Source organism: Podarcis muralis, chromosome 5 (genome assembly GCF_964188315.1).
Source record: "Podarcis muralis chromosome 5, rPodMur119.hap1.1, whole genome shotgun sequence".
In the NCBI taxonomy this organism is placed as follows: Eukaryota; Metazoa; Chordata; class Lepidosauria; order Squamata; family Lacertidae; genus Podarcis; species Podarcis muralis.
The window spans coordinates 71,581,750-71,606,637 of NC_135659.1; the positions used below are offsets into that span (position 1 = coordinate 71,581,750).

The window sequence follows — 24,888 nt, forward strand, 5'->3', positions numbered from 1 at the left end:
AGGATGTTACATACAGGCCAAGGTCACTCCCTGCAAGAAGTTGGCTGTTCTTCCATGGGCCTTTAATAAAAATATATTGCAAGGATGACCTACCTGACTGTTGTTGGCTTTGATTAAACTATTCCCCGCAGATCAAAGAATTGCAACTGGTCCTTTCAGAGGCTAATGAGAGCTTGAGGGGCCAACAAGAACAGCTCTCCCAGGAGAGGCAACTGAGGAAAGAGGAAGCAGAGAACTTCACCCAGAAAATCTGCCAGGTCAGTGAGATTTGCCTGGAGCCACTCTCCAGGCTGGAAGCTGAGACATGCAACAAGAGTACAGGAGGGACTAAAGGCACAGAGCTTAATCCCTCCCATTACTTCAGGCACATCCTAGTGCAGCATTGTATGAAAGCACAAAGCAGCTGCTACCTAGTTTGGCTGCCAGGAAAGAGGCAAATGCTTCCATATGACCCCTTAACATGCTGAGAGTACATTATCCATAACAAACATGATCTGAAAACAAACCTGAACTCGGCAGTCCTCTAGCAGCCAAGCAGAGTCATCTATGGGTTCTCTAGCTTTCATATAAAGATAGCCATTCTTTGTGAGACCTCTTCTGTCTCTCAAATCTCTCTCAAACTTGGAAGCTGGATGTTGGAAGATTCAGAGCAGACAAAAGAAAGTACTTCTTTGCACAGCCCACATAGTTAAATCGTGGAATTTGCTTCTGTGGGTTATAGTGATGGCTGTCAATTTGGATGAGCTTAAAATACTACTAGAGAAATCCATGGAAAATTGAGTTAGTAATGGTTACTAGGCATGAAGTCTGTGTTCTGCTTCCACTCTTGGAGGCTAAATACTTCTGTTGCTGGGGATCCCAGGTGGAGAGAGTGCTGTTGTCCTGAGGTTCTGCTTCCCATAGGCATCTGTTTAGCCACAGTGAAAATAGAGTGCTGGACTAGATGGACCTTCAACCTTGTTCTTCTTGTTCTCTTGCCTACTTTGTTCTGAGTGATGAATGGCAATCACTAGAATCCTCTAGTCATGTCTGGAACTTAGATATTTGCCCAGATGCATCAGCCACAGCAACAAGTGCCAGTAAAATATTGTGGCAAAAGGTCATTCATGGGAGTTATTAGTCAGGCCTCTGGGTGTATTTTACCTGCGAGTTTTGTATTTAGGCAACAGGCATGAATTGCAGCAGCTTGGGAAATACAGTTGATAAACACAAAAGTAACAACCCCAGAATTCTGGGATTTCTAGCTGCAGAAATTTTGGGAAGCATGTGAAGTGTCAGTGGAAAACTCAAGACATTTACTGAGTTGGAAGTTTGAGATGGGGATGATGATGGCTATGTCCTAGCCCAGAAGCCATCTTTGTGGTTTTTCATTGACATGTGCTCATAAACCAATGGTGCTTCTATCCTTTCTCTGTCTGCTACCATCCTGGTCCTTTCCAAAATACTCATCCCCCCCCCCTAAAACTAGTCATAGCCCCAAAACTGAGCAGCTAAAGTGAACTTGTGTGGATGTGAAAATTCTTTTATAAAGGATGTGAATGCCTGTGTCTCCAGACTTGGGAGTTTCTTTGCTCAGCAATCCTTGATTATTTTGGTGTACTCACCCTGTTACTTCACTCCCTATAACAAACCTGCTTTCCATCTCTTCCCATCCTCTGTCAGTTGAAGGAAGATCACCAGAAGGCCCTCTTGAGGCGAGAATTTGAGCTGCAGAGCCTGAATCTTCAGAGGAGGCTGGAGCAAAAGTTCTGGAGCCAGGAGAAGAACCTTCTGGTGCAGGAATCCCAGCAGTTCAAGCAAAATTTCTTGCTCCTTTTCATGAAGCTCAAGTGGTTTCTGAAGCATTGGAGGCAGGGAAAGATCCTACAAAATGAGGGCAATGACTTCTTAGAGGTATGGCAGGCTTTGAGCATGAGCTTCTCTGCTGACTAGTCAAAAGTATACTACTGACATTAAAGCAGATAATTCTGATCTTTTAAATCATGTGTTTTTGCTTCTATTAATTGCTTTGAGTTTGTTTTTCTACACTTCAATAAATTGCATAGATAGCCACAACCCATGTATTTTTGCTGTATCACAAACAGAAGGGAGAGAAACAGAGTGAATGAGGCTGCAATAATAGTGTGGATGAACTACATCACAGGTGGCTAATTTGTGTCCTTCCAGATATTGTGGTATTATAACTCCCAAATTCTTTGACCATTGGCTCCTGCTGGGCCTTAGGGGAGGTAGAGTCCAACAACATCTGTTAGCCACTCTTAGACTACATATTATGTCTCCTAGATAGCAGTGGGTGGTATCCTGGCTTCTCTTTTGGGCTCTATCAAAACTTGCCAAGAATGAGGCTCATATCAGCTCCAATTTATCAGTTGCTTCCTGTCTTCCATATGACCTTCTCAAGAACTGCTATCTCGCCTTTAGCATGTAAGCTGCTTTCTCAACTGTGAATAAAGTTCAGCTTGGTGAAGGTCGGCTGCTGAAATACAAGGCAGTTTCACACATGAGGCTTAAATGGACTTTGTTTTAGATTCTTCATGAAAAAGTGAGGTTCTTCACAGAAATATGAAGTCTCTACATTGATCTCTGTGTGTGTTCAGTTTCTTCTCTGCTGCCTGAACTACATTTATAAGTGATACGGAGAATCACAAGAGAGGCATAAATGCACTTTTTAGTGTCACAGATTAAATTGCTCTAAGAGAAGTGACTCGCAAGGCATCTTTTCATAAACTTAGTGATTGAAGACTTGGGAACAACAACCTCTTGGTAAACTAGGCTAGCATGGAATCCAACAGATGATTCTGCTAGGCACAAATGTACAGAAAATGTACCTGGGACATAAACACAAAGAGGAGAATGCTGTTGAAAGTCACTGTGATAATGTGACACAGAAGCATCTCTCGAGGGTGCACATTCCTATCTTGTTACAGTCTGTATCCTTTATCTCACTGTTAATCATCCTAAACCTGTTACCTCTGTTTAAAGGATCCAGTAGGTCAGGCTACTACTGTCGGGTCCTTTTCTATGCACAAAGCACTAGGATGCAGCCACTGAAGACTTCCACTCACTACTTGCCCTGCCCTGTGCTTTCCAGGTGAACAGCATGAAAGAACTGTACCTGCTGATTGAAGAGGAGGAGCTGAACCCCCAGCAGCAAGCAGATAACAAGATGTGTATCAGAGATACCTGGTCTCAGGACTCGGTGAGATGTGATGAGGTGCCCTGCTGGGGGAATTTTCTTCCTGCTTGGGATGCAGTGAAGAAAGTTCCCCACAAAGAGCACTTAGGCCTGTACCTCTGTGGTAGCTGAAGATCCGTGGCATCTCCCATTAAAAGGATCAGGTAGCAAGTGGTGCAAAAGACCTCTCATTTCCCGAGACTCTGGAATTCTGCCAGTCACAGAAGACAGTTCTGGGATAGGAGGACAAATAGTATGGGCTGAGTCCAACCAAGTTGTGCTGGTGGAACAACTTCTGTCTGTGTAACAGAAGTTCCTATCCCTCTGGTCTTCCCAAGTACCTTTTGCACCCCACCCAGATTTGGAGAACCACCTGTGCAGATCTGGGAGGTGGTGCTTGGGGAGAAGAGAAGGAGGGGAAGTTCTGTCGTGCAAATCATTCCACTGGCACAGCGACTTTGTTAGATGCTCCCCAAAGACCTGCATAGAAGGCAGCTTCCTATGTCAGTTCCTGAGACCTAGACCCTAAGTAATCCTTTGGTTTTTCATGGAGCACCAAAAAAGGGGAGGGGTTAGTGCAACTTTTTTTTTTTTACCTTCCAGGATAATTTCCCCTCTCTTGTACACTGCACATTCTCTCCACCCCAGAGGAGGAGGGATGAGGGCAACAAGTGGTGCACTCCCTGACGAAGAGGGGCTCATTCTGTGAAGCTGATTGTAGCAGCAGTGCAATTAATTAATGGGTGAAGGGAAAGAACCCTTAGATGGACAGCAGTAGTACTCACTGAGAACCAACGGAGGGGTAAAGCTGGAGCACAAGTTGCTCAGAAGGCTTGTCTATCCAGACCGTGCCACACTCTTCAGCCACCATAAATGCTAGAACTGTTCTCTGATGTTCACTGTGTTTTGTTTGTTTGGAGTATTTACTTTTGCCCCACTCCCTCCCAGAAAAAATTCCTGCCAATGCCCATGTGTGCAAAAAGTCTTAGATAGTCATTAGATCACCTATCCAGGGAAGATGTTCTTCACCAGCATTTTTCTGGCTGCTGATTCAGTAACTACTTGGTTACTCAGGTCAGTTTAACCTGGGCTGCTTATTTCTCCTGCTTTTTAACCAATCCCCACAAACCACAGAGAAGTACTTTGAGGCTGGGCAGGGCACAGATGTCTGCTTTTGCTCACCGTAAACTGATTATTCAGACTAAACTGCTTTTCCCATGAACTCCCAACTCTGAGAAAAGTGGCATAGTTTAAATTCAGTTTTTTTAAAAAAAATAATAATCAGTTAATGAGCTTCCTTATTGCATTTATTACTTTCACTTCACTATCATTTATATCTGACCCTTCCCCCAAGGAGCTAAGCATAGCAGGCCCCCTCCCACTGCTTTTTTATAGCAATCCTGCCAAACAGGTTGGGCAGAGAGATTATTGTGATTGGCCCTTCAGAATGTTGAGTGTGGATTTGAACTTGGGTCTCTCCAGTCTTAGTCCAGCACCCTAACAATTACACATGAACATACACGGGCTGTCTTGCAGGGGATTAGTCTAGAATCTAGATGACCCTTGGTGTTCCTTCCAGCTCTATGATTCTATTATTCTCCCTTCCTTTAGTTCAGAGTGCATGCTTCTCCTTCAAACCCCCCTCTCTTTTTGACTGCATAAGGATTCTGAAAAGTGATGGCCGTTGTCTATAACGTGGTGTATGTATGGCAGTCATACTTTATTATGCATTTTTTGTATTTCTAGCAGGCCAATGAGTATATCAAGACCCTATCAGACATGAAGGTGACCTTGAAGGAGCTGTGCACAGAGTTGCGCGAAGAGAGAAGAGGCATGAACGAACTGCAGCAACAGTTTGCCAAGGCTAAGGCGACCTGGGAAATGGAGAGAACTGAGCTCAAGTGTCTCATCGCACAGGTCAGATATCCAAGCATCACATTTTTACTCTCTCAAACTGCATAAAGTTTATCTTCACTCTAAACAGACAGCAGCACACATTCTCTGTGTTACCTTGCATGCTTCAAATCATGAGCTTCATTTAGGTTTGGCAAGGAGTGGGCAAGTGCAAACCATAGTTTGCCTATTCATATGTAACAGGAAACAATGACATGTCTAACCAAGAGTGATGGGGACCATCAGGGGTTCATAAATGGATGAGGAAGCACACAAGCCCAAATATACCATCATTTGGCATTATGTTTAGATCAGCCTGTTGCATGAGAGGTCTGTCACTGTATTGAGATATTCAGTCATTTCTGATGATTTTGGGACCATCAGGCGTGAAATAAGTGATGCTTTATGGTGAAGTGGAATACCCAAACTCAGAGCATGTTTTGATAAAGTGGGGATGATTCCCACAGCTTGTGATTTGGAATTGGGCTTGGCTAACAAATGAGATCCATTGTTTCAGAGACCCAATTATGAACCATTTTCATACTCCATTGTTATCCCAATGGAACCACTGGGAGGACAGTGTTGTATCTAGGTGGTACGTACATGAGATAGGTCGAGAAATGGATCAGGGTGTTCTGCCGCTTTTGTATTTATATTCCCCCCCCCCCCTGCTATATGCAGGAAAAGCCTTTTTGCCAGCCAGGACTAACATAATCTGGCACTCTGCCCTAGAGTGTGTTCTTGCAAAGAGGCAATAAAACTCAAGCTTCCTGACTGTAGCTGTGTGGGAGCCTGCTGCAGAAATGGCTGAGTGACAGTGCTTCTGAGCAAGAGCTCCCTTCAGAGGAAGCTGTAAGCCAGCCCACGGGCTTTCCTTCCATGTGTTCTCATTTCTTGGTTGATGCACGAGGGAGCCTCCAGATATGTACAAAGCAGCAGCTGCAAACCTTGCCTCTGGCATTATGCCTCTACACATACAGCTGACTCATGAGGAGGGTTTCCTTAGCAGATCCTGTGGCTTTCCTAGGCTGCCGCTGCATCAACTAAGAAGAGTCTGTCTGCTCACAAGCAGCACGGCAGCATCTGGGCATCCTTTGTCCTCTTCCCTCCCTACCTCCTGTTAACACAGTGGTCTGTTCCATACAGCCTAAGGGTTGTCCATAGAGTGTAACCTGTGTTGTCCTCATGTGTGCACATTCCTATAACCGCACGGCAGATGTAGCGCATGAACAGCACTGCGCTGCTAGCTATTTTTCATGATCTTGGTGGCACTTTTTCAAGTTGTCATGACAACAGATACTGTATCCAGGTATGCGCTGGGTCGCACATTGCATTCAGCACATAATTGCACCCTTGGGACAGTTTGGCAACAACATATACAGTATAGCAGCTTTGGCTTATGTGAGTTGGGCCCTAGTAATGCCACTATCCCCAGTGTGTTTGTCTTTTAAACCCTGATCTGTTAGGCAGGTTAAGGGTCATATAACTACTCTGGGAGCATGTGGCATTGCCAGCTGTCCACTCTAGTTGTTATAAGAATTATTTTTCAGAAGAAAAGTGTACAAGGGCATTGCTCTAGGGCCTTTAGAACTATTTCTTATGCCCCCTCTTTGCTACCAGAGGTCCAGTGGTCTGTCAGTAAGAATGAAGGGAGGAGGCAGGAGTCTCTCTCCTTCTTTTCTGCACTTTCGCTGCTCTGTCTTCTTTCTTGTGTTCTGGTTGTTCCTGAACTCTGTGTCTGTAAGCTGGATAAGATTTCCCCTCTGGGATAGGAAAACACCAACACATCAATATTTTGATAGTATGACAGCTACCTCTCCACATCGAAGAACCTTTTTCTTTAATGTGCCTTGGAGTTGATGTCTGGAGTTAACGTCTGGAGATCTGTCACCCTGACATCACAGAGCACATCTTCTGTCTCAAGTGTATTCACATTCATGTAGGTGCATGCCCAGAATTATTGCTTCGAGTTGCTTATTCAGCAGCTTTCTAAATAACATGTGTGTTGAGCTGGGGGGAGCTTGAAGGACGGAAGTGAGAAGACTGTGTCTGCCTCCTGGCTGGTTTTGTGGTTAAGATCAACAGTAACATCATCAGTCTTGGAGAAGGGTTGAGTCATCTCCCCTTCCACTTCCGTCACCCAGAAATAACTCAGCCCAAGCACAAATTCACATCTTGCTGTGCATATAACACTTCCGGTTTTTTACCCATAGATGCAGAACAGTACTGGCAAGGACTCTGTCCTCATAAGAACAGTGCCATTCTGTTCTCTCCTGCTTAAAATCTGGTACCTTTCTAGTAGAATGTGAGAGAAATCCCATGACTCTTTCTGCAAAGGGGGAAACAAAACCTTGATTTTTTTTAAAATAATAACAACCTGTTGTTGAGTTTGGGCCTTGGTAATCTCCTAAAGTCTTCCAGCAAAGCCTAAATGCAACCATTGGATGCGATCCTCTGGTTCCTTTTTCCAAAGCCCCTGTTTGCTTTTGTCCTTATGTAGCTATCCTGTGCTATTGTTTTTAAAGAGAGAGTTCCAAAATTCTATTGAAAAGAATGTTCAAATGCTTAATTTCTGAACAAGCTCTGACAAGTCTGAGCTAGGCCCAATCTTAAGGGAAAAAGCAACTCATGTGTCTTGTCTGGATGGACCTGGGAGTTCCAGTGAGCCTTTGTGTCCCCCCCCAAAAAACCCCCCACACACTGTCTAGTTTTGTTGCTCTTAGTCAGCTGGAGCAAGTGTGAATCCTCTTCTGTAGCTGGTTTTGGAGTGACTCTTCCTTCAAACAGCTCTTCTGTCTTACTGTGGATTCCAAGGGAACTGGAGGATAAAAGCAGCCCAAATTTAAGAATACTGCTGATGCAAAATAGTCAGGTGAGAAGTGAAGTGTGAAGTCAAGAGGATAGGATACTCTGCTTTCTGTGAACACAGATTAAGTGGATCGTTCAGGTTAACATAAAATGTGGAAAGGAAATGCTCCAACAGAAGACACTCCATCTCCCTCCCTGCAACACTTCGGCATAGTGGTGCTATATGGTTATCTTAGTGTGCTGCTTACTTTGAAATGGTAGAAGAATGACACATTCTCTGCTTCAAGATGGAGGGGGGGGGGGACCATAATCTACAAAACACACTGCCAGTCTTGAAACTGATCCCAGAGGCAGCAGTCCGAACTGTGGCCTGCAAACCACCAGTGGTCTGTGAGTTTCACTTAGGTCTATGGATTTGCGGTTGAAGACAAGAGACAACACATCCATTGCATTAAATATTGTTGGCCAGGCTCCTTTGGGAGGAAGGAGGAAGGAGGAGATATAAATTGAATAAATAAATGATAATTCATACAGATTTTTAATTGTATATTCATTGCTTCTTTCATTTCTTGTATTTTATTGCATTACAATTTGAATTCAATATATAAAAAGAAGCAACAAAAATACAATTAAATGTCATATAGCATTTAGCACTGCATCACAATTGCTATAGAAGGCAGAATAATCATTAAGACTCTCAACATTTTTCAAATGGTTCATGGGGAAGAAAGTGGTGGAACCACTGGGTTAAAAGGATAGGCATGCTGGTTGTGTTCCTTGTCTTCAAACCAACCAATTCCACTTTTAGTTCCCTTTTGGAATACACTCAAAGCTTGCATCAAGATAATTGATCTCACAAGATTCCCGGTGATGACTCGGCTTATTATTGATGATCTGTCTTCTTAGGTGGGCAAAGGGCCATTCCATTGTCGTAGTAATATCTGCTTTGTGGGCTTTCCCCTTAAGGAAGGCACATGCTTGGCCCCACCTTGCCTTCCAGCATCAATCACTCTTGTCTATAAATACTCATCTTCTAGCCAGCCAAGTGATCAGCACCACATGAAGAATTTGGGTGCAGCTCTTAAGCTGTTTCTATTTTAGCTTCTATTACTAACATCACCAGAATCTTAATGGCAGCAATTGAAGCTGGCTTTATTCATGCATTTTATTGATTCCCCTCCCTCCCTGCTTTGACTGAGATGAAAGGAAAGATACGCAGCATTATGTGTACCTTACCCAGGGTCTTTGGGGAAATAGGTTTGTTCAGAGGCAATTCATAGAAATTTTGTCCTTGTTCAGGGTTGTAGGGATCAATACTGATTGCTCTGGTCAAGCTGAACTGTGAGAAACTTGTGGTTTGCAGGAAGTGGAACCTGTTCCTGAGCAGGAGATATTACTATAGGTGTGATTCACCCCTTCCAAGAAAGCCTAGGGAGCACATTTGAGTTACATTACGAAGGAAGTGTAAGGCTCATGGAACAGCAGTGAACAATCCAAACAAGAGTGAATTCTATAGACCTTGTTGGGCAGACCTTGCCAAAATATCACACACGCACACACCTATTAAAATTATAGATTTGTATATTTTCATTGCCAAACTGATTCCATGCCCCCCCCCCCACAACATGGAATGAGATGCAGTTGTTAAACTGAGGCTGAATCCATTCTTATTTGTGCACTAATACCAAAGAACCTTACTCTCTCATCATGACATAGAAGGAGGAGCTGCCATGAGTTGGGATTTCCTTCTCACCAGCATGGCTGACTAATTGAAGGTCTTGATCAGTCTCTGATTGGGAACTTTCTGGGGTACTAGTATTACTAAGCATAATTCACCCTCAGGCTGGCATACAACAATCTAAGACACAGCATTAAAAATGTACACTTACAAAAAAATGCAACCACAAAAAATTACTCACGAGTTGATGGTTTGCATGAATAACTGTTCACACAGATCAGAGATAATGCACAGCTTATCTATTTGAAGTATTAGCCGAACAAATACAAGTAGAGACCTGCCACAACTTCCTCAGAGAAGAAAACAGACATAGATGCTTATTGTATTGGAGGAGAGCAGGCAGCGGGCTCCCAGTTTTCCCCCAGCCTAACAAATCTGACCCACTTCTTCCACAGGTAGCCTTATATGTAGTGAACACATGTCAGCTTCTGCTTCTGGGAGATTCCTGCTTTTTTGGTTGCTAGCAATTTACATGCTACAGATTGAGTAGTTTGAGGAATTTGGGCAGGGAGTTGGGGGAGGTAATTTTTGCAAGCACATAAAAGTGTTTAGACTGCACTGCCTGAGCCTTCCACTCATGTATTTGGCTTTTCACCCAGATAGCAAAGTTTGTTAATGGACTATAAGTTGGCAAATAAGCTGCAGTTACCAGAAACAAATTCAGTGTGCCCAGACAATTGATAAATGTGATAAAACAGATACTGCACCTACTAGAATAGTTTTCTAGGGCATGTCCAAATGGAACTGATGCAGAGCCTTGGGAATGCTATCCCCCTGCAATAGAGCTATGTGGAACACTTCGTCTTGCACTGGCATTGGACTGGATGCGCTTTCACCAGGAGCTCGGGTTGTACAGTGTGCACAGCTGACTCCCTGTGTTAAGCATGGTATTATTCTAGGGCAGAAAAAGTGCCCTAGAATAATACAATCCATCTTTGGTTGATTGTGAAGTTTGTTTTGTTTATTCAAAACTTCAATAAATATATTTTTTTAAAAAAAGAAAAAGTGCCCAAGAAATGTAGAAACTGCTGCCTGGGTGAGTCCTTAGAACAGAGATGGGGAATGTATGGCCCTCCAGATGTTGGATTTCAGCTACTACCATTCCTTTCCATTGTCCAGGCACAACACCAGGAGAGCCACAGGTTTTCCAGCATAGCATTAGAAGATAAAAGTAGTGCTAAAACCAAGATATCACTGCATACAGTCATTCTGCAAATCCAGGAGCATTTCTTGTTCCTAGTGTGGCTCCTCTGCGCCCTTGTTCTGCCGTTGAACAGGCAAGTGGGGGGTGGGGATAAGGAATAGAGCTGCTGACGCATTAGTCCTTCATTGTCATAATCTCTCCACTTACTTATACAATGAGGTGGCAGCTCGTGGTTGAGCCCTTGTAAATTGATGCTACTTTCTTTTTATTACAGCCTCATTTCAGCAGCTGCATGAAGACACATTAGGGTTATAATAATGAAGTCTCAAGTAATAACCCACTTGCTGGTACTTTGCTCTGGAGATGCCATTATTAGATCTTCCATGGATTCCCCCAGATGCCCATTATCTGTTTACTCACCCAGAATGGCATCTGCACTGAACTGCTGCTATGCATAAATGCAGCAAACATGTCCAATTATTATCTGATTAGAATAATCATTTCCTATTCAGCTGTCTGAGCTGTCAAGTGCCTGCGGGCCCGAGAAAGGGGGCTCCTAGAATGAGCTTGCTGTTCTCTGGAAGTGCAGTGCTGTGGCCTTTATTTTGTTGGGGCATGCATTTAACTTGCACACCTAATACATCGTGCTTGCCTCTGATCTCACACAGCTGGCACAATGGGTAGTATGCAAAGTGTTAACCCCAAGGATTCTCATTGCCCTTAATGCTAATCTCCCAGACAGCAGTTACGTAACCAACTTCCTTGGCATCAGCATGCAGTTAGCTTGTTACTGGACACCCGAAAGCAGTTTTGGCAGAGGCTGCCAACTCACCTTCTGTCCATCATATACAAGGAAAGACTGTTGGAGAGTCTCTGACTCCTGGGTGACCACAACACCAGTATTCTGTTTGTAAGCTGATTACAAGAGCTCACTTGCTGAGCACCATGATTTGGGGGCCTGGCCTGCTCAGAAGGGAATTGATTGCACTGTTGAGCCAATCATTCCCAAGGCATTTGTCTCTGTGTCTGCTTTGGAAGTCCCTTGATGCTGGCTCTTCCTTGCTATAGTTCACGCTTCCCCTTTCAGAAATTGCAGTTTGCTGGGCAGCGTGGCTTTTATTGAATATATTTAGATCCACAAATGGAACGCCCTTGTACTAGCCATGTCCTAATTGATATCAGCATGTTTGAATAGCATGTTTCATCTAAAGATTCTACGATTGCTGTGAGCTATTCTGTTCCATAAATAATTTCAGATGTCATGTTTCTTCCTCCTTTTTTCCACCTCTGAAAAGCATATTACCTATGGAGATGTTTACCACTATAGAAATGTTTTACTGCCATTATTAACACACCACACTTCAGAAGCAGCAGTCTCTTTTGCACAATGTTTTAAGTGGAATTGAAGGAGTGTGGTAATCATCCTCATGGTCACTGTTACATACAGATAAATGAGGGAGCTAATACATGGAGGTTTTCAGTAGGATTTAGCACTGTAGCTGGTGAGTCCTCCAGAGACCGTAGGTATTTCCAGAGACATCTAGAGTCCTGGAAGTATTATCGGCCTTTGCAGTGTCTCCCAAAACATCAAGCAAATAAGAAGCTGTAATAGGATTTAACACTATCCTCTATTTCTTCTCTGGTGAGGTTCATTTTTATTGGAATTTCACTTACAACATACCACAAACCCCCCACCCCCCAATACACAAATCCACGCTCATTAAACATTAACATAACATACAACAATACAGACAAACAAATAAAAGACTTCCTTTATCCTGTATCTGGCCTCCTTATTTACTTCTTATAAACTGTTTCCTTTATGAATAATTATTAAGATTTTTCTAATTATAACTTAAATATCCACAAAGTCTCCTGCAGACATTAATCGAAACAAGTCCAGGTATGTATTTTAGGGCACTGTTTTGTGAAGGACTCGCTGCATTTTCCTCGTGCTTTTTGAAACTCTTGTCTAGTGTGATCTCTAATTGCCTGTTAATTTGGCCAGTTCAATATACTCTTAACAGTTTATCTTGCCATTCCTTTTTTGATGGCACAGTTTCTTTTTTCCAGTTTTTAGCAGTTAGGATCCTTGCTGCTCCTGTGGCATAGAGGAATATTTTCTGATCTTCTCTTGCTATACCTGTGTCCGTTATCCCTAGTAGAAAAGCTTCTGTATTTTTCGTAAAGTTATACTTAAACATTTTTTTAAGCTCGCCATACACAATCCTCTATTTCTTCTGCATCAGCAATAGCAATTAATCTATCATATTCGAAAGGGGAATATCATAATTTGTTTTCTGTTTGTGGCAGTTTACGGTTAGTATGCTATGGGAACAAACTATTTCTCACGCAGTTCTCCGGCCTTGATCTCCATTTGTTATGGGAGTCATTCCTTCATGTTATGGAACCTTGTCCATTATCTCCCTGTTTCCAGACAGCTGGTTGCTGCATCAGCAATGTGCTGACCCTTGAGAAAACTGAGTATTTTTCTCCTTAAAGTAACTCCTTCCATAAAAAGGGCTAAAGCCCAGATCATACTCCTGCAAGCAGACTAATGATGTGCAACATCTAAAAAGCTGACCTTTATAACTCTCTCATTGGGTCCCAGACTCATGCGTATTAGTATTAAGTCCTGCTAGAAATAGGTAATTATTTAAAGCAGCAGTGCTCAGAAATGCAAGAACCACTGCTTGAATGAGAACAATTCCAATTAAAGGCAAGCACAGTGCCCCTTCAGGCTTACCCAGAGTCAGATTGGGACTTGCACTTCACTTGTGCAGTCACCGCAGATCATGGGGTTGGCCAGCTACACAGTCTCTGGCTGTAATTGATAGCTGTGCAGTCCAGGAGGCTGTCAAAGATGAAGCTGGAGATCATGGGGCTGGCCAGTCTCCCGATTCTGGCTGCACAGAGCTGTCAAACGTAGCTATGGATTGCCAGCACCATGGTTGCCTGCTGCCCTGATCTCCTTTCCTCCACTGCCTGTTTCTTCCCCACCACACTTCCCTAAAATAAAGATACAGTTCCCAGAGTTCCCTGTGAAGAGGGAATGCTTGCTAATCCACACTGAGAACTGTAGCTCTGTGAGGGGAATAGGGGTCCCCTAACAACTCCCAGCACCTCTAACAAACTACAGTTCCCAGAATTGTTTGTGGGAAGCCATGAGTGTTTAAAGAGGCATCATAGTACTTTATTTGTGTGGTGTGAATGTAGCCCAAGTCTGATTTTTACCAAATGGAAAAAGGGGAACATAACCAAGTTTTTAGTTACGTTGACATACCTTGTTCTGACCGTGTTAAATATTGGCTGCTTTGGAGAAAGGATATGAAGTGCTCCATCTCTCTCCAATTCCTAACCAGTAATTCTACCATGAATATATTCCATTGAACCTGTCCACCTTTCCAGCACAGCAAGCCAAACAGTCTCCCATAACCAATCTTAGACAAAGGCAAGGAAGCTGCGGCCTTTGATTTAATTGGGTTCCTTGACACAGCCACTCCCTTTGTCCCACACAGCTGGAATCCAAGCCTGGGAAAGGCCTGACAGAGCGAGCGCTCTCTGACTGGAAGACAGCTCTGAAGAGGGAGAGGGAGGAGCACCAGCACCTTCTGGCTGAGTCGTACAGCGCCGTCATGGACTTGACCAAGCAGCTGCAGATCAGCGAGAAGAACTGGGACCAGGAGAAGCTGGAGCTCCTGGACCGATTCAAGGATGAACGGCAGCAGGCAGAGCAGCAAGTGAAGGAGCTGCAGAACAAAATAAACCAGGTGAGAACGGAATACATTGTGTGGGTGCAACTCGCCCTCCAAAGTCTCAGTGAGCATTTCAGCAAGTGTGAATATAATGTGCATACCCTTAGCAGAATCAATATAGGATGGCAGCAATGGATGTTCCTGCATGAGCATAAGTGTGGGTATAGACGCAGAGTGTTGTGGTTGAGTCCAGTCCTGGATTTAAATCCCTGCCCAGCCACAGAACTCCCTGGGTGACTTCCAGCCAATCACTAGCCTATTTCTCAAGGTGTTTGGGAGAAGGACAACTCTGTATGCTTTCTGAGCATCATGGAGGAAGGGCAGGATAAAAGCATAATAATAATATGAATCAGGATAATGATGCTGGCCAACAAATGCCTATCCCCTAGGCTTCCTTGTTCCCATGAACACATGCATGTGCTTGCATGCAGCACACACACTAGTGGGGTACACATAACCCCCTCTTGTGCAGAGCTGCCAACATGATTTTCTGGTTCCAGGTTCCAACAAAATTCTACTGGGTGATGCTGAGTAGGACTAACATTTGATACAACCTTATATAAGAAGCTAAATTTGCATATAATCTGACTGCACTTGGCATTACATGCAATTTTATGTCCTCTTTTGCAGACGGGGTACAGGGCCCAAGGATAAATCAGGATCCACACACAATTAATAAGCTGACTGGCAGCCAGAGTGTCAACATATTAAGCTTTCCCCATAATTTCCAGACTAGAAGAGGCTTGACCTGTTGCATTTCTGCCTGCCTCACAGGTGTTAAAGGCACAAAAGCCTCGCCTTCCCTCCACCACCACACATCCCATCCCAAACCATGCAGAGAAATCAAGGTTCATGAATTGTGAACCAGCTATGTTACTGTAGATGCATGTGTGTTTTGGACATCAGTAGCTACAAATGAGGCACCTAAATAAAACTTGAGACCCTCTATCATCGCTCCTGCAGATTTTGCGTGATCTGCAATGGTGGAATAGATCCGTCTGTCCCCCAGTGGCACATTGAACACATTCCTTTGCCAGCAGTTAATGCTCATTGACTGATCCCCAGCCTGACCCTCTATCACAATGGATCCTAAGCAACACATCTGCCCCCAAGCTCCAGTTTCTCTATTAGTGATTGATTTTTTGAAACAGTGTCTCTGCCAGAAATATGTGGGTGCTGCAAGGAACACCCAATATCCCCCGAGTACTGTGATGCCAGTGGGATGTCCCTGCAGGGGCTGAACCTTGCAGTGCACTCATTAGAAACTGAACAACAACAAAAACAGGTTATTGTCCACAGCAATGCCACTTAGAGGACAAATCGGCTCTTATGTGCAGGCCCAGCACTAGAATTGCTTTGTTTTTCAGCTGCAGAAGGGAGCTGACCTCTGGGCTTTGAAAAACTCTGAAATGGAGAAGCATGGCAGTAGCTGGAAAGAGGTAAGCTGGGCAGGAACGGCTTTGTCCTAACCTGTAAAATTCAGGCAGAGATGGCATGTGTTGGGTGTGAACTAAAACCTTGCTCCAGAAAGGTGAATGGAAGCTGTAGAATTATGCTGGGGACAAATTATAAGGGAATGATCACATTTGATATTTGTGAGCATTCCAGATGCCTATGGTTGGCTGTGTGGTGTAGTGATTAAGAGCGGTAGTCTCGTAATCTGGTGAACCGGGTTCGTGTCTCCGCTCCTCCACATGCAGCTGCTGGGTGACCTTGGGCTAGTCACACTTCTCTGAAGTCTCTCAGCCCCACTCACCTCACAGAGTGTTTGTTGTGGGGAAGGAAGGGAAAGGAGAATGTTAGCCGCTTTGAGACTCCTTTGGGTAGTGATAAAGCAGGATATCAAATCCAAACTCTTCATCTTCTTCTTCTTTGGACACAGGGTTAGCTATACCTCCTCCTGGTTCAGCAAGGCATTCACTAAATAGGTTCACTAAATATTATTCCTAATATCCTCACTTATTGTGAGGATATTAGGAATGTGTTTCCTGAGAGGGGCTGTGTGACAGACAGAAATTCAACAGGGTCAGCTATTTCCATCTCTGCACCTTTGTGCTGAGGAATGCTGCATCTGTTGAATTTACCTGCATGCATTAAAATATCCTAGCCTTGGTCATGATAGCTATTTTCGATCTCTTAATAGGACTTCAGATTTCAGCTAACTTTGAAGTTCATTTCTATGAAAACTGTAACACCTAGAGCAGGGGTCAGCAAACTTTTTCAGCAGGGGGCCAGTCCACTGTCCCTCAGACCTTGTGGGGGGCCAGACTATATTTTGAAAAATAAATAAAAATGAACGAATTCCTATGCCCCATAAATAACCCAGAGATGCATTTTAAATAAAAGGACACATTCTACTCATGTCCGCGGGCTGGATTTAGAAGGTGATTGGGCTGGATCCGGTCCCTGGGCCTTAGTTTGTCTACCCATGACCTAGAGCAATGAGCATTTTGACTGAGCTCTTGACATCACACTGAATTCTGAAATTTAGGGGAAATCCCCACAGAACCCTTTTTTGCTGCTTAAGTGCAAAGTGAAGCCTTACATTCCTCTGGGAGGCTGACCCCTCTGCCCTCTTTAGCTAAGCTTCTCCAGGCCTGCCATGATGTTGCAAGGCACTACTGATGATAAAAGGCCTCTCTAATGTTCCTTTCAGACTCTCAATGAGAAAATCACCGACAAAGAAACTGTTTCCGAAACAGACACGAAAGGAAGCAACTTAAAAAGGTGAGATGTGTGCAGCTTCTAAGTTTTGCTTCTTCCTTCAACTCTTCACCATCTGGAAAACAGTCAGCCGGCTCTTCTAGCCATACTCAAGCTTAACAATTGGTGAGAAAAACACATTGAGGCCATGGGGTGCGGTAACACATGTTTTCCTTTTCTGTGCAAAATTGGTAGCTGGCAATACCTGATGCCACATTGGGGCCGAAAATATAGACTGCTTGGTTGTTTGCATGTGAGCCTATCTGTATAATTTACCAGCCTCCATACCTCTGCCTTCAGCAAGTGTAAATACACAAAATGCGTATTACCATGGAACTATTTGACCCTCATTGCATCTCTCAGGGACAGAACTAAATGGTGTGCATGCTCATATTTCTTATCATGCTTTTATTCTACTCCCTTGTTGAAAACACAAAACATGTTACCTTGATAATGGTATTGCCTTTTAATCACTGTATGCTATTATTTCCCCCCACCTGTCTTCCTTGTGTTCCCTGTAGGTGATTATTTAGGACAGGGGTAGGGATTCTGTGGCCACCCAGATGTTGTCAGCCTCCTAATGCCCATCAGCCCCAGTCAGCAAGGTTACTGGTCAGGGACAGTGTTAGAAACTGAGATATGAAAGCTAGGAGCTAAATGGCACCTTAAACCTAGGTTATAGGCACCACAGTGGAGTGTCTAGGTGTGCTTTTTTATAACAAGAATACAAAGCTGAAAATGAATGAACTGCAACTAAAACCTTATGTTCATTTTTCACATGGTCTAGGCCTCATTTGAAGACTGCAAAAAGCAACAACACCAAAGCCATACTTCCCCTGCCCACCTCCCTGATATTCTTATGAGAGTCCCTTCTCTAGTCTTCAGAGAGTGGCTGGAAGTGGGGAGGCAGAAAAAGGTCCTCCTTTCCTACCACTCTGCAGTTTTAAACTGAAATCTCAAGTGCAGTATTGCACCCAGAGCTCAGAAACTGTTCACACGACATGAAATTCCCTGTTACAAAATGTGCCCAGAACAATGGGTGTTTTGAACGCTGGTCAGGGATGAAGGGCACTGTAGCCCAGGGATATTTGGAGAGCCACAGGTTCCACATTCCTGATTTAGGGGGAAAAAAATCTGTAAAATGCAGGAAAAATTCCTAGTGCGCCTGATCAAAAGAGTACCCCATAAATTATTTTAGGAGATTCTTAGTGCAAAATGAGTTGTTTCCCTTTTCACACTGTATTGGACAATACAGGAGTGAGAAGTGGGACTTTCTGTTGAGCTTCACATCAATTCTACTGCAAGAGAAGTGCTTTCTCTGTGTGGAGTCACGACTTTCAGAGGCAATAAGAGCCTAGGACTAAAGCTCTGTGCAAAGAATTACACCGTGTGTGTGTGTGTGTGTGTGAGAGAGAGAGAGAGAGAGAGACAGAGACTGGATTAGGTGGCATTAATGTGAATACAATGAACTCACCACAGTTACTCTCACTTCTGTTTTAGCAATGCACAGCCTTTTCCGCACATGCCTCAATTATGGATCTGGGGGTCATTTCCCAACATTATTTACCCTACTCATAACTTAGGGGATAATGGAGATAGTGGGGAATGGCAGAAGACATTAGCCTTTGTAATGTCAGAATGTCCAAATGGAAGTTTGGAATACAAAATTTGAAAGGCAGGTCTGCAGGCATCCATCTGTCTTCTGTCCATTCTGACATTATTGAAGGCATGCCTTCCATCCTATTTTTCTTGCTTTCTTGGTCATCTTAAGAGATGACTTGGAAAATAATAGGAGAATTGGCCATCATCTGTTTAGGAACAATGAAGCAGGAAAGTAGATAAAAACTTCTACTTAGGAAGGACAGAGCCTGGAGGTGGAAATAAGACACCTTCCCTAATAAATGTGCTTGCTCCCTTCTCTTTTCTATCCAGGACCAAGTCAGTCTCCTCTATGTCTGAATTTGAAAGTTTGCTTGATTGTTCTCCTTATCTTCCTGGCAAAACCAGTCCCGTCATCGCAGACAACGTCCGCAGCAAAAAGGGCTCTCCAGCTACACAGGTGTTGCCTGACACTTTGAAGGACCCTGCAGGGTTTGCCCCCAATAACTGTGCCTATCTGAATAGTGAGCAGCCCACGCCAGAGAGCCTGACCACAGAGAAGCTGGATGTCTCGTCATGCAACTTCACCCAGACGAGCAGCTTCTCTGTGCAGGATCAGGCCCAGAAACATGTGCAGAGAAGCTACACTGCTCCCGACAAGACTGGGATCCGCATATATTATAGCCCACCGGTGGTACGTAGGTTGGAATCGCCCCTAGTACACAAGAGAGATGGGAAGATAATGGTTGAGCCTGGCTTCCTGTTCACCATGGCCAAGCCCAAGGAAGAATCAGACAGCTCCGAAAACATGTACAGCCGGTGGCTGTGCAACTTCTCCAAGCAGCACCGAGAGCTGCTTGACAGCAGTACTGTTAGCGAGAAAGCTGTGGCCCCTGTGCCAAGATTTCCACCTTCCCTGCATGACCTTGAGATCTCCGGCAACATGAGCGATGACATGAAGGAGATCACCAACTGTGTCCGGCAAGCTATCCGCTCCAGCTCCCTGGAGAGAAAGGTTAAGAGCACTTCCAGCCAGACAGTGGGATTGGCCAGTGTTGGTACCCAGACTACCCAGTCTGTCAGCATCGGTCTGCAGACAGACATGCCCAGGGGCAGCATACACAGCAGCAAGAGCTGGTCCCCACGAAGCTCCTCCCTTATATCCGTTCGCAGCAAGCAGATCTCGACCTCTCTGGACAAAGTCCACTCCAGGATTGAACGGCCCTGTTGCTCCCCCAAGTACGGCTCTCCGAAACTCCAAAGAAGATCATCTTCTAAGCTGGACAACTCCAAGGACCGAAGTCTGTGGAACCTCCATCAGACTAAACAGAATGGCTCAGCCTGGGCTCGTTCCACCACCACTAGAGACAGCCCAGTTCTCAGCAACATTAATGATGGCCTGTCCAGCTTGTTCAATGTTGTGGAGCATTCTGGGAGCACAGAGTCCATCTGGAAGCCAGGATGCCAGGAAAGCAAAGCCAAGCCAGAAACTCCTAAGTACGGGATAGTGCAGGAGTTTTTCCGGAATGTGTGTGGCAGAACTCAGAGCCCCACTTTGGCTCCAGAGAAAAAAGACCTGGTAGGAGGAGACAACAGCAGCAGCAGCAGCAGCAAGAAGCCAGAGCATTCCTCCTCAGTTGTGCCCCAGCAGTCGGAAAACGCCCCCAAGGTCCTTGACAAAAAGCCCTTGAAGCAGAGCTGCAGCGAGGAACCAAAGTTGTCCATCCCAGGCCAAGGTGGCAAGGACAGAGCCTTAAAGGAGCCAGACATCATCTCTGCTATTATTGCCAATGAGGTAGTGCTTGCTTGCTTTAAGACAGGGGTGGGAGACTTCAGGCCTGGGGACCAAATCTCTCTACCTGGCTCTCAGAACCAGAATATACCCCTTGCTGAACCTTCTTCACACCCCAAGTGCTTGTGCATGGTTAAAATGTATCTGAACTCTGATAACCCCTTTTGGCTGCCTGGATAGAGGCTGGTGTGCATGTGTATAGAAACTAGCCTGCTGTACAAAAGTATAATTTACATCAGTTGTTCCAACCAAAAGGTTCTCCACCGCTAACCTGCCCCTGCCTTCAGCCCTTCTGTGAGCTGAAATGTAGCATAGCATTATCTCCTGTCCAATGCATACTTCAAGGGCCAGAAGCAAGGATGTCAACAACCACCATCGTATATTGCTTTGGCCACCACTAAGCACTTAAAGAGACAAGGGGTCAGGTTTGGCAAGTGGAACTTCCCTGCTCTCTCCTCTTCCAGTGTGTGCCATGTTCCAGAGGGTTGGGCTGTGTCAGCCCAGCTTACACAAGGCACAGGTAATCAGAAATGTCTTGCTCCAGAAAAATCCCAGTGGCACCAGGCAAACCTCCCTGTTCCATAACTAGGGTGCCACTACCAAAAAGACCCTCTCCCTGGTAATTACCGGCCTCACTTCATTCTGAGGGGGAACTCTAAGCAGGTACGTGCGGGAGAAGGCAATAACCTGGTCCTAAACTATTTAGTTAAAAACAGCACTTCACCTGTTGCTAGGCTTTTAATGATGCATTTCAGCTATTCATTGTGCTTCAAATACATTATCTTCATATCATCCCTGTGAAGTCCTACTGCATTATCATCTCCATATTGCAGATTTGTTGCAGCGGGTGGGTCAGAGCATAATGGTATACCTTAACAAGGCCATGTAGGGAGTTTCTTGCTGGAGCAAGATCTGAACAAGGTTCATGTCCTTTAACCGCCACGCTGTGACAGATCTCAAGTTGCCCATTCTTTTTCACACGCTGCCCTTTCCTTCTGTCTCTCTTTGCAGGACGTTGCCTGTGATTGCAGCTCCCAGTCGCTGACTTCCTGTTTTGCTCGGCCGTCGCGCTCAGCTGTCCGCCACTCCCCTTCCAGGTGCAAGCTGCACCCTTCTGACGGCAGCCGGGTAGAAGAGAAAGCAGGGCCTCTGAGTGAGTGAGAGGGCTGCGCTTGCTGCCGTGCTGATGGAAGAGCAACCTATGCGCTGGAACTGCCAGTCCCTCCGGCACCTCTGGGACTGGCTACTTCTGAGCCAGCTGCAGATGAGGGGCTCTGCTCTTAGATACCCAGGGTGACACCATGCATCTCCTGTCTCACCTTAGCTCAACAGGGATACCGGCAGCACAGAGGCTGTGCTACGTGGGCAGGGGACAGAGTGGGAGAGTCTTGCTAGAGGTGTGGTTTCTCGGTCACTGGAAACCTTTCTGTCCCTCCCCCCTCTCAGTGGGAACACGACCTACAAGAGCTGGACGTTGCCAGAGTCTCGTGAAGCAGTCTGTGCTGTTTCCATGGCATTGGGTGTGTGTGTGTGAAAGAGAGCGTGTGTGTGTTGCCAGTTCGAGGAGATGCATCTCTCTCCTTTGTGAAAAAGGCATCACAGTGAGGGATTAAGGAGCGCAGTATCAACAAAGCTGCTTGGCCCTCCCTGCCTTGGTGGGGGAAGGAAAACAGCAGTCCTTCAGGAAACACTAGACAGCTGGTTTCAAAGCCTTAAGAACTCCTCTCAGAACAGCTGTACTATAGGATTTCCCCAGAACGAGGCATTCAATATGGTGTACAGAGAAAGAGGGCGGGGGGAGGGTGCTAGCAAAATTGCCACCAGGAAATGCCACCATAGCATAAGTGCTCCAGGCCATTGTGTACAAGTAGATTGGAAAAGCCCTGGATTTGCTGTGCAACCATATTTGCATGGATAGTTTTCCCCAGGTGTGCCCAGCATAACAATACCAGCACTGGGCCATGCACCCAGCCTGCACTGTGGTGCACAGTATGGTCTATTCAGAGTGCTGACACTCTTGATAAAACAAGAGTATGGTTTTGCGCTACTGGTTCTCCTGCACCTGACTTGTGGGAAACAGCCATGCAAGCATGGTCTGTGTTGCCTTCCTGTCCACGTGCATAAAACTTCCCATGATTACTGAAATGCATCAGTAGACCTGGACTTTTTCTTCTTCAGGCCTCTGATGCCATCTCCATGGCTCAGAACAATTGTTGCTTTGTATCAGCCTCTGTGCTTGGCTGCTGTGGTGCAGTTGAGCACCAGGAGTTCACAGAAAGAGTATGCTGAGTCCTCCATGTCTACAATTCCAGTCTGTTTCCATTTCTCCGCACCCCACACAGCGGGTATCTGTAGCTATTCCTAAGGAGAGTTGCTTCTGTCATTTGTTGTTGCTTGTTTTTCAACTGGAAATCTCAAAGCCCTTTGTGATTAACTTGCCTCTGTAAGAATAGTTTAACAGAGAGGAAATTGCTTGAGTGCAGAGGTGAACAAGCACAGAGCCCATAGAATGAAAATACAGATGAGACAGTGAATGGGTAGAAGAGGTAGCATCTTTTCAGTGCTGCAGAATATTCCAAGTTCCACGGGAGGCAGGGGGTTGTGTGCCTGCTGCATATCTCAGGGCAGAGCTTCTCCTATGTCACACTCTCCAATGGTTGCTGCCAGTGCTCTACTAAATATTTTGATGGTTGCTAGTTCCTGTGAGTCAACCCTCTTCTAGAGAAAAGGTATTAATGGGGATCCTCCAGCATCCAGTGTAGTGCATTATCTGCTCATACAAACAACTTTCAGGGCTCCAGCAAAGGATCTCTCTTTTCATTGACTCTTCCGCTTTGCTGAGGGATTTGGGGAGCAGGAAAGTTTTGCTTCTCCCCACCTCCAGATTCAGTAGCACAGATTTGTGTGTATTGCAGCTCTTTGTAGCTCACACTTCTGCAGGGATGTCATCTGAAAGGTAGGACAATATGCGAGAGCAAGCCCTGGCTTCCTTGGAAGTACCCTTCCAGAGAGAGCTGGCTCTTCAGGAACTGTACCACTTGAGACTGCAGCTGGGGGATCAGAAGTTAGAGTGTAAAAGAGAAAAAGCAACTCAAATCTCCCTGCCAGTAGAAAACTTGAATGTCAGGCAGAATAATCAGCTAGAACACACTCTACCTCTGACATGTCTGCTTTCCATAGGCAGGACACATGATGTGAGCAATTGTTTAAACTAGCCACGTCACCCACTCGTGAAGTGGTATAATCACATGGAAGGGCTGTGTACTATGTGGCTTTTAGTTTTTGTTTTAAAATATACATCAGCCTTCAGAGAGGATTCGGGAGGAATATTCTTTAGAGGTGCAGTAGAACCTGACTGATCCATATCAGAAGCTCAGTGGGTCAGTTTTTTGTTGTTATTATTATAAAACAGCAGGTCATCCTTATAGTCTGCAGAGAAGATTATCACAGCCGCCTCTATCAGTGAGATTAAAAAAGAGGCTTGGAAAGCTGAAATGAACATGAAGTTTCTTAAACCCACAAATCTTTGCAAGCAGGCAACTTTTTTTAAAAATAAAAACAAATCTTCTGAAACCTGCATGCATTTTGGCTGACTTTCAATTGATACCTTGCAAGTCATAATTTTTAATTTGTATTTTTAATTTGAGTTTTAGTTTTTTCATATGTGTGATAAAATTCAGGAGTTCAATTCATTATGTAGCTAATTAGTAATGCAGCAATGTAAATGTCTGTGACATATTATTTAAAATAACTTGCAAAACAGGGAAAATATTGTTTGTTTGTTTTTTTGTAAACTTTTGACATGTTTACAACTGAAGAGACCATAGACATGGCTTGGTGTACTTTGTGCTAATTTCCCCCCCTCCTAAATTCTGCACCAAGCTAAGCTGAATTTTGCAGTGAATAAATTCTGCTGACTATTATTTGCTTATTTTTGCCTACTATTATTCTGCTTCTCCAAGGCATGGAGAGGGGCAAAGGTCTGGGCAGAACAGGGTGACTTCACCCTGGCACCTGGAGATCCAGCTCAGCCCCTTATCCTCTGCTCCTCAGAATTGACTAAGACCACTCATCCCATTTCTCATATACTTTCATGCACATCCTTTCTTTAAGGACTAGAGTGGCCCTCATATGAGCTAGAACTGAGAGGTTTTGCTGTTGCAATCTCTCCCCATCCCCAACAAGGAATATTTCTGATTGATTGGTCTCAAATATTTGCAGCTCACTTATCACTAACACATCATAGTCAATCTGCCTTGGTCCTTCCACTGAATCTTCTTC

General features: G+C 44.7%; 1 protein-coding gene across 4 annotated transcripts in view; it reads left to right on the forward strand.

Moving 5' to 3' along the window:
• The window catches only part of MTCL2 (microtubule crosslinking factor 2), an 85,472-nt gene extending 60,942 nt beyond the window's left edge, over positions 1-24,530 (forward strand). For 2 of the 4 annotated variants that reach the window (XM_028734846.2, XM_028734845.2), the window contains exons 7-15: positions 132-257; positions 1,663-1,893; positions 3,092-3,199; positions 4,922-5,092; positions 14,277-14,528; positions 15,881-15,952; positions 17,170-17,240; positions 19,149-20,610; positions 21,619-24,530. In XM_028734846.2, the coding sequence (XP_028590679.2) occupies positions 132-257; positions 1,663-1,893; positions 3,092-3,199; positions 4,922-5,092; positions 14,277-14,528; positions 15,881-15,952; positions 17,170-17,240; positions 19,149-20,610; positions 21,619-21,768 (2,643 nt within the window). In that variant the 3' untranslated portion in view covers positions 21,769-24,530. The remainder of the gene's footprint in view (positions 1-131; positions 258-1,662; positions 1,894-3,091; positions 3,200-4,921; positions 5,093-14,276; positions 14,529-15,880; positions 15,953-17,169; positions 17,241-19,148; positions 20,611-21,618) is intronic. The other 2 variants (XM_028734848.2, XM_028734847.2) reach the window with 2 other exon arrangements.
• Positions 24,531-24,888: the final 358 nt, after the last annotated feature.